The 16,053-nt window shown below is 53.4% G+C and overlaps 1 protein-coding gene across 1 annotated transcript in view; it reads left to right on the forward strand.

Annotated features, from left to right (window-relative positions):
• SHROOM2 (shroom family member 2) overlaps nt 1-16,053 on the forward strand; it is a gene marked incomplete at both ends in the record, with an annotated part of 127,992 nt that overhangs the window by 67,106 nt on the left and 44,833 nt on the right. Inside the window, 3 exons of the mRNA XM_080719546.1 lie at nt 2,468-2,599; nt 4,902-7,314; nt 9,586-9,686. Of these exons, the coding sequence (XP_080575672.1) occupies nt 2,468-2,599; nt 4,902-7,314; nt 9,586-9,686 (2,646 nt within the window). The remainder of the gene's footprint in view (nt 1-2,467; nt 2,600-4,901; nt 7,315-9,585; nt 9,687-16,053) is intronic.

Raw genomic sequence — 16,053 nt, forward strand, 5'->3', positions numbered from 1 at the left:
CTCTTTTTGCCTGGCGGGCTGGGATCGCTTTATCGCTGCCCCCGGCGGTCCCAGCTAGCGCACGGTAGTGCTTCGGAGGGTAGGCTTCTTCTTTTCTCAGCCTCGTTTCCTTTGGCTTTTTCCTCTGGTTTCCATCAGTCTAGTTTATTTCCCTCGTTAATGATAAAGAAAGATGAACGAAGTCGTGAGTATTCTAGCACAGAAAAAGCCAGCTGCAAGCGACGTCCACGCGGCCAGGACTGCCCTGACGAGGACTCTGAGGAGGTGGATGAGGGAGGGCGCCGTCCCGTCATTGCCCACTTCTGTGTGTGACGCATCTGTGTGTTTCACGCGCTCTTTAGTTCATGGGAACCTGTCATAAAGTGAGCCCCACGTTTCACTCCTTTTCCTCATTAAAATGATCCGACTCACCAAAAGGCTTGTATTATAGATGCTTTTCACTTTTATTTTGGAAATAATTCTTTATTGCATACTATTTTTTTTTTTACTGTCCTTGCCTGCTAGAAATATGTGATCTAATTTTTGGCACCGTAAAGTACCTGAAAATTAAGGATGCTCAACGGAGGTCTTTCTCCTTCTTGATTAGTCCTATAAATTGTCCACAGTGAGGTCATTTCTGTCCTAAATTAGAAACGTGGAAGGTCAAGCTGGCTTCACACAGGAACTTTGCAGAAGAGAGCTTGGGTGCATGTCCAGGCCTGAGAGCGTTTCTCTGGAGTCACCGTGAGGGTACCAGCATCCCTGGGGAGTTTTTTTGGAGGGGGCCTCTTTTTTGTGGGACATTCTGCCTACAGATGACACCCCCAGCTCTTTTTTATTTTTATTTTTTGGTGGTACTGGGGGTGGAACCCAGGGGCTTTCTACCTCCGGGCTATACTCCCAGACCCATTTTCGATTTTATTTGGAAACAGGGTCTCACTAAGTTGCTGAGAGCCTCATTAAGTAGCTGAGGCTGGCTTCGAACCTGTGCGATCCTCCTGTCTCAGCCTCCCAAGCGCGGAGATTACAAGCGTGCACCACCACGCCCGTGTGCCACTAGCTCTTTTTTAATTGTGAAACAGGTCTCTCTAGGTTGTTGAGAGTCTCACTACTTGCTGAGGTTGTCCTCGAACTTGTCCTCCTCCTGTCTCAGCCTCCTAAGTACTGGGACTAATGGTGTGTGCCACCGGCTGGCTGGAGGTTTTTAATTGCACACACTCTATCACACCTGAGTAGGTGTGGTCACATGTACTAAGGCACACCTGGGATTGGGAGACGGGGCGTGGGAGCCGAGAAGGTTCTCCCCACATTGAGAAGCCCCAGCTTGGGACATCTGACGCCTGTTGATGTAGGACCTTGCGGCCGTCCAGTAGGGCCCTCGATGGGCTTCACGGTATGTACTGAGAGACTCAGGAAGGTACATCAGCTAGTCTCAGTTAACTACAAGGTAGCCATGTTTTCTTAGTGAGTTCGAAGCTACCTTAGAAATTTAGTGAGACTTTCAGCAGCCTAGCAAGAACCTGTTTATAAAAAAAATAAACTAGGGCTGGGAGTGCGTAGCTTGGAGGTAGAATGCCCCTGGGTTCAATCCCCAGCATCTCTGTCTGTCTGTCTGTCTCTCAACTGTGTGTCTTAGCTCTGGAGAATTTACTACCCTTTCCCCAGTTCAATTCGTTCTCTGCAGCAAATGTCAGAGTCCTGTACAAAATTAAAATTAGTGCAGAAACTCAGAAGATGGGACACTTAGGTCTTGGTCATATTATAAGGGGATAAGGTTTTATTTACATATGTATTCAGAGTAAGCTAATTTAATTTTGCATTTTGGGGGGTCCTACTAGGGATTGAGCCCAGGGGCGTTCTACCTCGGAACTACACTCCCAGCCAGATTTATTCTTTTTTTTTTAAATTTTGAAACAGGGTCTTACTAAATTGCAGACGGCTTCACTGAATTGCCGAGGCTCAATCTCCCAAATCCTGGGATTACAAGCGTGCACCACCATGCCTGGCTTGATTTTTGCATCTGTCAAAGATCTAATTGACAAATGATCGTTGTCCATATTTGTGAAGGATTACATTTTAAATAAAAAGGGCTGCTTCCCATTTGGGACCCTGTGGTTGCCAGTCTGCATTAGATCACACAGGTTGTTTACACAAGCCTAAAAAGATGGCACAAGCCAGGCGTGGTGGTGCAGGCTTGTAATCCCAGCATTCCGGAGGCTGAGACAGGAGGATCGCAGGTTTCCAGCCAGCTTCAGCTACTTAGTGAGGCCCTTTGCAACTCAGATCCTGTTTCAGAATAAAAAATAGGGCGGGGGTGTAACTCCGAGGTAGAATACCCCTGGGTTCCATCCCCAGACCCGCAAGGGAAAAAAAGGCACATGCGCAGATGTAGCTGGCGCCATGGGGATGATTCTGCTCTTGGCGCTCGAGGCTTGGCACCAAGGCAGCAGGTGTGCGGAGCCCCTCACGGACCTGCGTTCTTTTCCAGGAGGGGTGAGCAGAGCTGGAGGCCTCACTCCTGGCACGCCAAGTTCTCCGATGGCCAGCCCGAGCCGCCGCCGTCCTCGCAGTTCCCCTCCACAGGTGGCTGCACTTCCTGGCACGGCCAACACCACGCGAGGTAGGCGCTGTTCTCTGGGAGGGTGCGGAATCTGTGTGACTTCTGCAGATGCCCAGAAATCGCGCGGTATGAAAAGGCGTGGGGCGCACACCTGGAAGCCCAGGACCTGGAAGGCTGAGGCAGGAGGGTCCTCCAGCCAGCTTCAGCAATTTAGCAAGACCAGGTTTGAGAAAGAGAGTGCAGAGGGCTGAGAGCATAGCTCAGAGGTAGACTATCCTTGAGCCCAAACTCCAATACCAAAAATAAAATAAAATAAAATGCATTCAGCAGGTATCTATTTAAAGAGACATTCAGGACTGGGTGTGGTGATGCATGCCCATAATTTCAGTACTTGGGAAGCCAAGTACTGATTGCAGACTCCAGTCCAGCCTCAGCAACTTGGCAAGACCCTATTTCAGAATCCAAAGGGCTGGGGATCGCCAGGAGTGGTCATGCATGCCTGTGATCTCAGTATTTGGGAGGCTGAGACAGGGGATTGTGGGGTCAAGGCCAGCCTCAGTAATTGAGTAAGACTCTCAAGCAACCTATTGAGACCCTGTTTCAACAATAAAGTAGCTGGCATAGATGGTACATGCCCGTAATCCCAGCACTTGGGAGGCTGAGACAGGAGGATCGCAGGCTCAAAACCAGCCTCAGCTACTTAGTGAGGCCATTTGCACTTAGTGAGACCCTATTTAAAATAAAGAATAGCCGGACGTGGTGGTGCGTACTTGTAATCCCTGCGCTTGGGAGGCGGAGACAGGAGGATCACGTAGGTTCACAGCCATGCTGGCTCAAGAGACCCTGATTCCAAAAATAAAAAAGTATAAAATAGGTCTGGGAATATAGCCAGGAGCTAAAAGGGCTTCCAGGAACCCCAGTGCCACAAAAATAAAGAAAAGAAAAGAAAAGAAAAGAAAAGAAAAGAAAAGAAAAGAAAGAAAGAAGTCTGGGAAGCTGGACGTGGTGGCGCACGCTTGTAATCCCAGTGCTTGGAAGGCTGAGACAGGAGGATCGCACGGGTTCGAAGCCAGCCTCAGATACTTAGTGAGGCTCTCGGCAACTTAGTGAGACCCTGTTTACAAATAAAATACAAAATAGGCCTGGGAGTATAGCCTGGAGGTAGAAAGCCCCTGGCTTCCACCCCCAGTACCATCAAAAATAATAAATAAGTAAAATAAATCTGGGAGTGAGGCCTGGAGATAGAAGGCCCCTGGGTTCCATCCCTAGTACCACACACATTAAAAAAAAAAAAAAGTAAAACAGGGATAGGGGGTATAGTTCAGAGGTAGAATGCCCCTGGGTTCCATCCCCGGTATCACAGGGGAAAAAAACGGGAGAGATGTAGATTGGAGGTGGAAGCCTCCTGGATTCAAGCCCTAGTACGAACAGAACAAAAAACAAGCAAAAAACCCCAAAACAAAACATTCAGCCTTTCCTCAGAGAGCACCTGTGGATGCCACAATGAAGATGTGACATGGGCCAGGCATGGTGGTGGCGCAGTCTTGTAATCCCAGCACTTGGGAGGCTGAGACAGGAGGATCACAGGTTCGTGGCCAGCCTCAGCTACTTAGTGAGGCCCTTTGCAACTTAGACCCTGTTTTAAAGTAAAGAATACATAATAGGGCCTGGGGTGTAGCTCAGAGGTAGAATGCCCCTGGGTTCCATCCTCAGTACCCCCCTAACCCCCCCAAAGTGCCACAGTAAAATCCCAGACCCTTTTGTCCTAGAAAGTTAGGAATAGGGTCTCACTGGGTTGCAAAGGGCCTCACTAAGTATCTGAGACTGGCCTCGAACCGCAATCCTCCGGTCTTAGTCTCCCAAATGCTGGGATTACAAGCGCGCGCCACCACGCCCGGCTCTCCAACCTATTTTCTTCTTTATTTTGAAACACGGTCTCACTGAGTTGCAAAGGGCCTAAGTGGCTGAGGCTGTCCGCGAACCGCGACCCTCCTGTCTCGGCGTCCTACATGCTGGGATGACCAGCTAGCCACCGCGCCTGGTTGAAAGCTCCCATTAAGCATCTTTAAAAAAAATTTTAAGCTACTGGCGATTGAACCCAAGGGTGCTCTGCCTCCCAGCTACATGCCCAGCTCTTTTTACTGTGTATTCTGAAATAGGGCCTCACTAGGTAGCTGAGGCTGGCCTGGAACCTGCGATCCTTCCGTCTCAGCCTCCCAAGTACCGAGATTACAGGTGGACGCCAGCACACCCAGCTCCGACCGGTGTCCTGAGGGCCAGCTGTGTTCGCGCTGGCGCGTCCTCCAGTCTTCCCTCTGATGTCTCTGGGTGCTAAAGCCAACCGTCCTCCTTGTTTTCCTAGTTCTTCTTCGCATGATCTGTCTGGCTCCTGGGAGCAGACGAACCTGCATCGTTCTTCTGGCCACTTCAGCTCCCTGGGCAGTGTGGACAGCCTGGACCAGCCCTCGCAGCCCTGCCCCTCCGGTCGTCTGTCCGCTGCCAAGTCCAACAGCAGCATCGACCACCTGGGCGGCCAGGGCAAGCGGGACTCGGCTTATGGCTCCTTTTCCACCAGCTCCAGCACCCCCGATCACACGCTGCCCAAGGCCGACGCGTCGTCCACAGAGAATATCCTCTACCAAGTGAGCCTCTGGGAGACCTCCAGGCCAGCCAGCGGCCGGCAGGGCCCGGCCGGGGGTGACCCCCAGGGCCTGGAGGACCGGGCTCCGAGCTTCCCTCCCCGGCTCGCCGGCGACAACAGTAACAGCCCGCGGCCAGAGGACAGCGCTGAGCCCAAGCTGGCCACTTCTGGGAGATCCAGTTTCGGGCCAGTGTGGTATGTCCCCGACAAGAAAAAAGCTTCTTCCTCGCCGCCCCCTCCGCTGCCGCCTCTGCGCAGTGACAGCTTTGCCGCCACCAAGAGCCACGAGAAGGCACAGGGCCCTCCCTTCCCAGAGCCGGCCGCCACGCAGCACTCGACGGGCCTGGCCCGGCCTCAGCCTCAGAGTGAATGGAGACCAGAACGGGCCGATCAGCAGCGAAGGCCCGTGTGCCCGAGCAGCGGGAGCGAGGTCGGAGCCTCCGGCCACGTGCTGGAGGGCCACCTGGACTGTGCTTGGCGGGGCTCTGAGGACAGAGCAGGCAGCTCCTCAGGGGCCCCGGACTGGCCCCAGGCCTCCAGCACAGACGCGCGTTGCCTGCAGCCGTACGACGGCGACCAGCACTTGCGCCAGGGCGGTGATGAGAAGCCCGGGGCCCCCATGTCACCGAGGGAGCTGCAGCAGTGCGCGGTCCTCCCTGGAGGCTGGCGGGAGCCTTCTGCTGCACGCTGCCATGACGACAGGTCTGCTCAGGCGAGATGGCCTGCTGCTGCCCACCAGACAGCGGACAGTGGTGGGCAGAGCCACTATTACTGCGTGCCCGCCCGGCCGCCCCTGCAGGGGAGTACCCAGGCAGCAAAACTCCGAGGGGAGTATTGGCATCCGGATGTGGCCTCGGGAGCCCACGACTACCCTCCCTCACACTCGACGGGCCACGGCCAGCGATGCTACCTGGCTCAGCAGGGGGTGGCTCTGGAGGAGAGAGAGAGGTGTCGACCTCTGGACACGGGGCCCCAGGGCTGCTTGTCAGGAACCCAGGAGCCTCCCAGAGCCAGCTGTGCCGGGAAAGCTGGTCCACAGGCGGCCCCCGAGGGCTTCAAGTGGGCCGAGGCGGAAGGTGGCAGAATCTCTCGCCAGAGGACACCCCTGCTGCACTCCCTGACCCGGGAGGGCATGTCGCAGTCCCAGGATGCCCAGGACGACAAGCTGCCACCGTTCGACGCCCAGGTGGGCAAACCCATGCGGAGAAGCGACCGGTTTGCCACCACGCTGCGGAATGAGGTCCAGATGCGCAGAGCCAAGTTGCAGAAGAGCAGGAGTACCGTGATGCTGGCCGGGGACGGCGAGGCGGAGGACGCCGCCAGTGGCTGGCAGCCCGAGGGGCAGGGCGCCCGGGACGGCTCCTTCTCCAGCACCTATAAAGACCACCTGAAGGAGGCCCAGGCGCGGGTCCTGAGGGCCACCTCCTTCAAGCGCCGCGATTTGGACCCCAACCCAGCGGACCAGTATCCAGGGTCATCTTTCCCCCAGGAGCCAGACTCTGTGGCCCGCTTCTGGGAGGCGGGCCTGGCCAGACCACCCACATCCGGAGGGGGCATGTCCCACGTGTCTCGGATCGGGGGCCGGAAACGGTTCACGGCGGAGCAGAAACTGAAGTCATACTCGGAACCGGAGAAAATGAACCAGGTGGGGCTCTCGGGGGACTGCGAGCCTCTCCCGCACCCCAGAACACCCGAGGACACCGTGGGCACCTTTGCCGACAGGTGGAAGTTTTTTGAAGAGACAAGCAAACCGGCTGTCCTGCAGCCGGGCCCGAGGCAAGCCCTGTACGGACTCCCCAGAGAGAAGGCGGAGAGGCCGCGGACAGCGGGCCCCGGGGGCGAGGGCACGGAGGCTGGCTTCCAGAAGAGGTCTCGGGCCACCTCCTTTGGCGAATTCCACGGTGGCCACAGAGATGCGCACAAGGCAGGGAAACCGGACCCGCCACGGCGGCTGGGAACCTTCGCAGAGTACCAAGCCTCTTGGAAGGAACAGGGGAAGCCTCTGGAAGGCAGGAGCTCGGGGCGGTACCACTCTGCCGACGACATTCTGGACGTGGGTCTGGATCGGCACCAGAGGCAGCAGTATATTCATGAAAAGTCCCGGTCGTCGCCATCCACGGACCACTACGCGCAGGTAGGCGCCGTGCCACGGGCGGGGCCTGGCCGCCACCTCGAGGCCTGTGCGGGACACTCCCGGAACCTGCTGGCCTCGCGGTGCCGCCTCTGCCCACGGAGCAGCCGTACTCCCCAGAGTTTCTAGTGTGAACGGTACTTGGGAACAAAGTTGGTACCTGCATGGCTAATTCTTGTTGGTTTTGGGTACTGGGGGTTGATTCCTGGAGCATCTACTTCTGAGCTACACGTCTAGCCCTTTTAATTTTTTTATTTGTGAATAGGTCTCATTCAGTTGCTGAGGTTGGATTTGAACCTGCAATCTGCCTGTCTTACCCTCCCAAGTACCAGAATTACAGGCATACACTACTACACCCAGCTCCTACATGGCCATTACTTATTTATTTATTTATATTTTGTGGTACTGGGGATAGAACTCATGGCCATTCTACCTCTAAGCTACACCCCCGTTTTATTTTGCTCTTTTATTTTGAAACAAGTCTCACTCAGTTGCAGAGGGCCTCACTAAGATGCTGAGGCTGGCCTTGAACCTGCAATCCTCCTGTCTCAGGCTCCCAAGTCCTGGGATTACAAATGTGTGCTACCACACCCGCTTGTCCTATTTCTTAAATTGCCTTTTCCCCTAATTAGATTGCCCCTACCATCATGCTAAGCAAAGCACTTTGGGACCAGCCAGGGGGTTGCTATAGAAAATGGTAACTAACGCCAGATGTGGTGAGGCACACCTGTAATCCCAGTACTTGGGAGACTGAGACAGGAAGATCACAGATTTGAGACCAGTGCACAGTAAAATAGGGCTATAAGTGTAGCTCTAAGGTAAAATGCCTCTGGGTTCAATCCCAAGTAACCCCAAAAATAAAAATTGAGCTAAAATAAAAAGGTAACTAATCCCTCTGAAATGAAAATTGATGCTTTAGCTAAAGTCTTAGTATATAATAGCCACTTTTCCAATATCTGTGCCGTTTAATTTTATGGTGTGTTGTTGTTGTTGTTGTTGTTGTTGTTGTTGTTGTTGTTATTTTGTACCTGCAAGCATCTTCAAGGATGCTCTTGGGATGCAGTGTATTTCAGGATGCAGGAACAGCCGGGCGCGGCGCTTGTCATCCCAGGACTTGAGCGGCTGAGACGGAGGATGGCAGGTCTGAAGTCAGTCTCAGCAACTTAGTGAGACCCTGTTTCCAAATAAAGAAATAAAATAGGTGGAGGTAGAGCCCAGAAGTAGAAGGCCCCTGGTTTCATCTCCAGTAACACACACACACACACACACACACACACACACACACACACACACACACACGGAGAGAGATTCCCGCACAGATGCAGACGCAGTGCACTGTTGCACTATTTTATTTTAAGGTGACAGTTGTGATGGCGAGAGTTAGTTCGAGCGATAGTACTTCAAAGCCCGCAGTCTCTCGCCCTCTCCTTCTCCTTCTGTCTGTCTTCCTGTCCCCATTTCTGTCTTTTCGGAGTAGTTCATCTCCATTTGTGTATTTCAAAGAAAAAGAAATTTCTGTAGTAACAGATTCCCTCCGTCTCTGGCTCCCTCCCTCCCTCCGTTCGTCCATTCGTTCGTTCCTTCCTTCTCCTCCTCCCTTGCCCTCTCCTTCTTCCTTCCTGTCCCTTCCTTGAGATCGGACCCAGGGACACTCCACATCGTGCCACTTCCTCAGTCCGTTTGAATTTGATTTCCAGACGGCGCTGTGCTAAGTTGCCCGCACTGACCTCACACTTAGCGTCCTCTCGTCTCAGCCTCCTGAGTGGCCGGGTCACACAGGCAGGAGGCACCGTGCCCAGCCGGGTCCATTCCCTCGTTAAAGGATCCGTGAGGGCCCTAGTGCAGGACTCCCCAAATGTGCGTGGAAAGGAAGCTGCTTCTTTGCTTTTGGCGTCCTGCCTCGGGGAACCCTGCAGACTCTTGGAGAACGCCTTTCTGCCCCGGCCTGCCCCGTGAGCCCCGAGACTCCTGTGCTCGGCCAGGAGTGAAGCATCCCAGCCTCTGGCGATCCTAGGCTCGAGGGGCCGACCGAGCTGCCTTGTGACCAGCTTTCTTTTATCCAAATTGTTCGGTTTGCAGCTCAGAACTGAAGGGGCGGCAGGGTCGAGGTCAGCGGCCTCAATGCAGCGCTTTGTAGAGCTGACCGGGCGCGCCCCGTGGCCAGGCCCCCGCAGGCCGGCGTGCTGGGGAACCCACAGACGAGGGCTCTCATAATCCCGGCCGTCTCGGGCCGGGCGGCGCCATGACGGTGTCTCCTGGTGTTGCCCTCTGCAGGAAGTGCTCACCGAACGCCCACGGCAGTCGGGGGACCCCGGAGGGCACAGAGCGGCACTGCCCGCCACAGTCCGTGCGGAAGAGGGACCTCCGACTCCGAGGTAGGTGGGATTTGGACGGAGAGTTGCTGACAGCGTGTCGGGGCGGGGGTACAAGCTGGGCTCGCACGCCAGCCGTCTGGGTTTTCCCAAACCCCAAGTGGCTTCCCCGATGCCCTGGACGCGCGAACGAAGCTGTGCCCCTCCCGCTCCTCCTCCCGGAGAGGCGTCGCCGTGCTTGGCGCTCATGGTGGATTGGGTTCTTAAAATGGCTGCTGTGTTTTCTGTGCCGCGAGCTGCGTTAGGAAAGCAATGGGATACGAACGTACCCCAGTGTGATGCGCTCGTGCTTCGCACCAAAGGCGGCCGGAGGGGGTGCCCTGACCTTCTAGCACAGAGCGCCATTTTCCCACCGTGGTCTCCGAATTGGAGTTGGGCCTAAGAACTGTCAGTCAGAAGAGAGCAGGGCAAACCTACCTAATCAGCTTTACTGAGCTGATTTTTTTCTTTTCTTTTCTTTTTTTCTTTTGCGGTACTGGGGGTGGAACCCGGGGGCTTTCTACCTCCAAGCTACCCCCCCAGCCTTATGTTTTCTTCTTTATTTTGAAAAAGGGTCTCACTGAGTTGCAAAGGGCCTCGCTAAATAGTAGCCGAGGCTGGCCTCGAACCGCGATCCTCCTGTGCCAGCCTTCCAAATGCTGGGGTTACAAGCGTGCGCCACCATGCCTAGCTTTTTAAAATTTTTTAGTACTGGAGATTGAACCCAGGAGCATCCGACCTCTAAGCTATACCCCTAGCCCTTTTAAGTTTTTTGTTTTGAAACAGGGTCTTGCTAGGGTACTGACAGTCTTGCCAAGTTGCTGAGGCTGCTCATAAACCCACGATCTTCCTGTCTCAGCCTCCCACGGACTGAAATGACAGGTGTACACCACGCCTGGTACTGAGGGTGGAACCCAGAGGCTATCCACCTCCGAGCTATACTCCCAGACCTATTTTATATATTTTATTTGGAAACAGGGTCTCACTAAGTTGCCGAGAGCCTCACTCAGTAGCTGAGGCTGGCCTCGAACCTGCGCGATCCTCCTGTCTCAGCCTCCCAAGCGCGGGGATTACAAACGTGCGCCACCATGCCCAGCCTAATGAGTGAATTTTGAGCTTTAAAATAGAAGTCAAGTCAGCTGCCTCTTCAGAAAGAGGGAGGGACTGTGGTGGCAGCAGGCTGGTACAGTGTCACCTGCCGTGATTCCAAAATGTTGTATGGTGAGGATAGGATTTATTGATATATTTACTGATTGATTGATTGATTCATTCATTCATTGACTTGTTTATTTATTTTTTGTGGCCCTGGGTGTTGAATCCAGGTGCATTTTACCTCTGAGCTACATCCCTAGCCCTATTTAATATTTTTTAAATATTGAAATAGAGGTCTCACTAAATCGTGAAGGGCCGCCTTCAGTTGCTGAGACCAGCCTCCAACCTGCAGTCCTCTTGTTTCAGCCTCCCAAATACTGGGATTGCAAGCATACACCAGCACTCCGGGCTGAGGATAGGACTCTGTGTGTGTGTGTGTGTGTGTGTGTGTGTGTGTGTGTGTGTGTGTGTGTGTTACTGGAGATGGAACCCAGGGGCATTCTACCTCCAAGCTAACCCCTAGCCCTATTTTTTATTCTCTCTCTGAGTTGCCAAGGGCCTCGCTAAGTAGCTGAGGCCGGCCTCAAACAGCGATCCTCCTGTCTCAGCCTCGATGCTGTCTCAGCATCGGGATGCTGGGATTCCAAGTGTGCGTCACCACGCCCGGCTTGAGAACAGGATTAGCTGAGGTACACAGGAAGTGCAGGAGGGCAGGAGGGTGATGCGACCTCCCTTACCAAGGGCTGACGGACCCATGGAAATAAGTGTGCGCCCGGGAGCTCTGACTGAGGATTTTTATCTCGCCTTTCGGAATCTTGTGTGCCGGGTGTCTTATTCAAATTAAGTGCTGACCTCAAAGCGCCAAGAGCCAGTTTGGATGTTTGGTCTCCAGGGCCTCTGTAATGGGCTTTTATTGCACTTGGCCTTAAATTGCAGGTGGTCAGCCATCACTGAACGTATCAAATACCAGTGTGGCTCCGAGGCCACAGGGCTGGGACTGAGTGTGTGCCGTGCAGGAAGTGGCCGCAGTTACCGAGCTGCCGCGTGCGATGGTGACAGCCGGGGTGAGGGAGGCTGATGCCACCTGCGGAGCGTCGCCTGCGCGGGAGGCACAAGGAGAGCTTTATCGCAGTGGGTCCCCAGCTGTGTCTGCGTGCGGAGGCAGCGGTCCTTACGCAGCTTCTGCACCCTGCCCCACGCCACAAGGGTGTTAGTTGTGCAGAGGGTGCAGGTGGTGGTCGGGGTGTGGTGTCCTGTCGTGCATAGAGGACGTCGCCGTGAACGGTCCTGATGTACGTATTGTGTGTGTGCATAAATGGCTCTGGTCACACTGGAAGGGCCAAGAGCAAGGGAGGGAGCTGGGCACAGTAGCACATGACTGTAATCCTAGTACTTGGGAGCCTGGGACAGGAGGATCACAGGTTCGAGACTAGCCTCGGCAAGAGAGCGAGATAGCAAGACCATGATTCCAAATAAAAAATAAGATAGGGTAACAGGAGGGGGGAAGAGGGAGATTCTCTAATGCACATGATGTCCTCTAAGGAACGTATCAATATCAGTCACTAAGCCAAGCGCGAGGAGGACGGAGGGGGAGGGGATGGGGCGGGAACTGGGGAAGGGCTAATTGGGTGATGTGTGCATGTGTGTCTCCGCCATCTTGCATCCCATTAAGATGTCTGACTACGATAAAAAATTAAAAAAAATAAGACAGGGAAACAAAAAATAAAATAGGGCTGGGGGTGTAGCTTGGAGGTAAAATTCCCCTGGGCTCAATCCTCAGTGCCACACTCGCCAAAGAAGAAAAGGAAAAAAGGAAGGGAGGGAGGGCCACATACTTTTTTTTAAAATCCCGGCTGTCTTCCAGCAGACTGCAGAAATCACGCCAAAGAAATTAGTTCCAGAAGCTTTGTGCTTTTGAGCTACAAACCTAGCAATTTTCAGAATTGTTATGTGTGTGTGTGTGTGTGTTTAAGAGTGGTAAAACCCAGTGAAATTCTAAAATATGACTGTTAAAAAGTCATTTTCAGTTTTTCCCAGAGACTGTTTAATTTTCTGCAGGATCAGCAAGCAAGAATGTGTGTGAAAAATAAAATGTGAGGATAATTGAAATGAAAGTTTGGGCCCAGGATTGTCTTAAAGGCCTACCCAAGACAAAGTCTGTCATCTAAAGATTTAAGATGATGTATTGGGCATGGTGACCTATGCCTGTCATTGCCGTATTTGGGAGGCTGAGACAGGAGGATTGGAGATTTGAGAGCAGCCTCTGCAACCTTTTTTTCTTTTTTTGCAGGTCTGGTCTGGGGATGGGACTCGGGGGCATGCGACCTCCTAGCTACACCCCTGCCCTGTTTGTTATTCTTTATTTGAGTCTCACTGAGTTGCAGAGGCCTTACTAAGTATCTGAGGCTGTCCCCGAACTGCGATCCTCCCGATCCTCCCGGATCCTCCCGTCTCAGCCTCCCGAATGCTGGGATGACACCCACCACGCCCGGCTAGGATGGGCCCCTTTTCAAAATATAAAGGACTGGAGGTGTGGCTGGTAGGTAGAAGGTCCCTGGTTTTAAATCCTAGCACCAAATAAAACAAGATAAAATACTCAATGTTGTTTACAAGTTCAAAGTAAAATAAACATGTCCTTATAATGAATAAACTACTGATCTGGTAACAAATGCACAATGAAAAGTAATTTTTGATGGTGGCGCACGCTTGAAATCTCAGCATTCGGGAGGCTGAGACAGGAGGATCCGGGTTCGCAGCCGGCCTCAGCTACTTAGTGAGGCCCTCTGCAACTCAGTGAGGCCCCGTTTCCAAATAAAGACTAAAAAAGACCAGTGATTTTTGTTGCGTCCTGTTGGGATAACGAGAAGCGTGTTGAGATAGAAGTTATTTTTATTTGTTTGCTGTTTATCCAGGACAAATGGCGCTCGCAGGTTTTGTGAGGCCCATGATCCTGTAGGATCTCCCAGCGTAGGAGGGAAAGGCATGTCACAAAAATCTGCGGCTCGAGGGTGACATAAGTGCATGTGTGTGTGTGCGTGTGTGTGTGTGTTTGGTACTGGGAACTGAATCCGGGGACACTGTTACACCTCTCTAGCCCCTCCCTCCCTTTTTGGTGGTGCTGGGGATTGAACCCAGGACGTTCTACCTCCAAGCTCTGCCCCAACCCTTCTTTATTCTTTGCTTAGAAACACAGTCTCGCTGGGTCGCTCAGAGTCTCGTTCCTGAGGCCGGTCGCAACCGTCCTGCCTTGCCGGGCATGCGCCACCACGCCCGACCCCAGCCCTTTTTAGTTTTTATTTGAGACAAGGTCAGTTTTGCCCAGACTGGTCTTGGCTGGGGATCCCCGTGTCTTCGCCTCCTGAGTTGCTGGGATTCTGTGCGCGCACCACCGCCTCTACGTTAGAAAAGGCTAATTTTTAGAACGTAGAAGTCGGAGGAGAGAGTGTTGTGCCGTTTGCTGGGTTACAGGAGAGACAGGTGGCGGTGGGGAGAGCAGTAAAGCCAGGGGCGGCTCTCCAGCTCAGCCATTACAGCCAGCAGCCTCTTGCTTCCTCCTGCTGGCTCGGGCCTCCACAGCAGGTGTGCGTGCACTCCTTGGCGGCATAACAGAGCAGCCCAGGCCGGGGTCCTCGGCAACACACATTCATTGTCTCCAGCTTGGGAAGCTGGATGGCTGAGGTCAAGGTGTGGACAGCACGGGTCCCTCCCCAGCCCTAACATGCTTTCTGCATGTGCACGTCTTAGGGCCCACCCTGGTGACCCAATTTCACCTGAATTACCTCTTTAAAAGCACTGTCATTAAGCCAGGCGTAGTGGCTCACACACGCTTGTAATCCCAGAATTCGGGATTCAACCTCCCAGAAGATCCTTCTGTCTCTGCCTCCCAAGTACTGAGATGATGGGCATGTGCCGCCACTCCAGGCTGTGCGCTCAAATTTGACTTGGCATGCAGTAAGCGAAATGTGGCTTTATCTTTCTGTTGTTGGTTTGTTTATTTGCTTATTTATTTATTTAGCGGTACTGGGGATTGAACCCAGAAGCATTCTACCTCTGAGCTAGCCCCCAGCATTTTATTTATTTATTTATTTATTTATTTATTTATTTAGCAGTACTGGGATGGAACCCAGGGGCATTCTAATTCTACCTCTGAGCTACCCCCACCCCAGCCCTACTTTTTATTCTTTATTTTGAAACAGGGTCTCACTGAGTTGCAGAGGGCCTCACTAAGTAGCTGAGGCTGGCTGCGAACTGTGATCCTTCCGTCTCAGCTTCCCGAATGCTGGGATGCCAAGCGTGCGCCACCATGTCCCAGCCTTCATGTGATTTAGAATCAAGGAGACACAAACATCTCAGAAGAAATCCGGTAGCACGGACGGATTTTCTGGCATCGCGCTTGAAACCTCCGAGACCCCTGCGATGTACTTCTTGAAGGCAGTGTTCTGGGAGGCTGGGAAACCGAGCTGAGATGCTCGGGCGGCCCGGGCTGTGGGTGCTGGCAGTCACCCTGTCCCTTTCTTCTTGTAATCACTGCCTCCGCCCCGGGAGCGGCTGCCAAGTGCCAGGAGGCTGGCGCTAACCTCAGGCTTGTGTTTGGTCAGTAGAGATGGGAGGGGAGGGCAGTCACGAAACCGGATACCCGCGAAATAGAGGTCTTTGGGACAGATGTGCTCCAATACCAGTGTCGGAAGCCAGACGAACCTGCGGCGTGTGGTCTCGGATGTCTTCCCAGCGAGGGGCCCAACGTGAAGACCCGACTTTTCGTTTCCCAAATGAGGATCTATCTGCCCGGTAGGTTTCAGAATGAGTCAGAGGGATTTATCATCTGAGCTCTGCCCTGCCTTCTGGCTCTCGGGCAGGCATTACTGTCCCTGCACTTAGCGAAGGGGCAACAGAAGCCTTCCATTCTCAAATGGGGTAATCACACAGCCCGTGCTGGGTGGCTTGGGAGAACCCGGCGAGGCTCCGGCTTGGCGTTCGGGGGAGAGCCAGGTCCTCCAGCACAGTGCAGACTTGTGAGCAGAAGAGTTATTTGTATTTTTTATTTTTGTGGTACTGGGAATAGAGACCAGGGATTCTACCCCTGAGCCATATCCTCAGCCCTCCTTTTTCTTTCTTATTTGGAAACAAGGTCTGGAGAGGTAGTTTGCTGAAAATCTCGCCATTGCTGAGGGTGGTCTTGAACCTGCCATCCTCCTGTCTCAGCTCCCAAGTACTAGGGTTACAGGTGTGCAGCTCCATAGCTGGCTTCTTTTTAAACTTGGAAACAGGGTTTCGCTAAGTGGCCGAGGGACTCGCTACG

Source organism: Muscardinus avellanarius (genome assembly GCF_963383645.1).
Source record: "Muscardinus avellanarius genome assembly, chromosome: X".
NCBI classification, from domain to species: Eukaryota; Metazoa; Chordata; class Mammalia; order Rodentia; family Gliridae; genus Muscardinus; species Muscardinus avellanarius.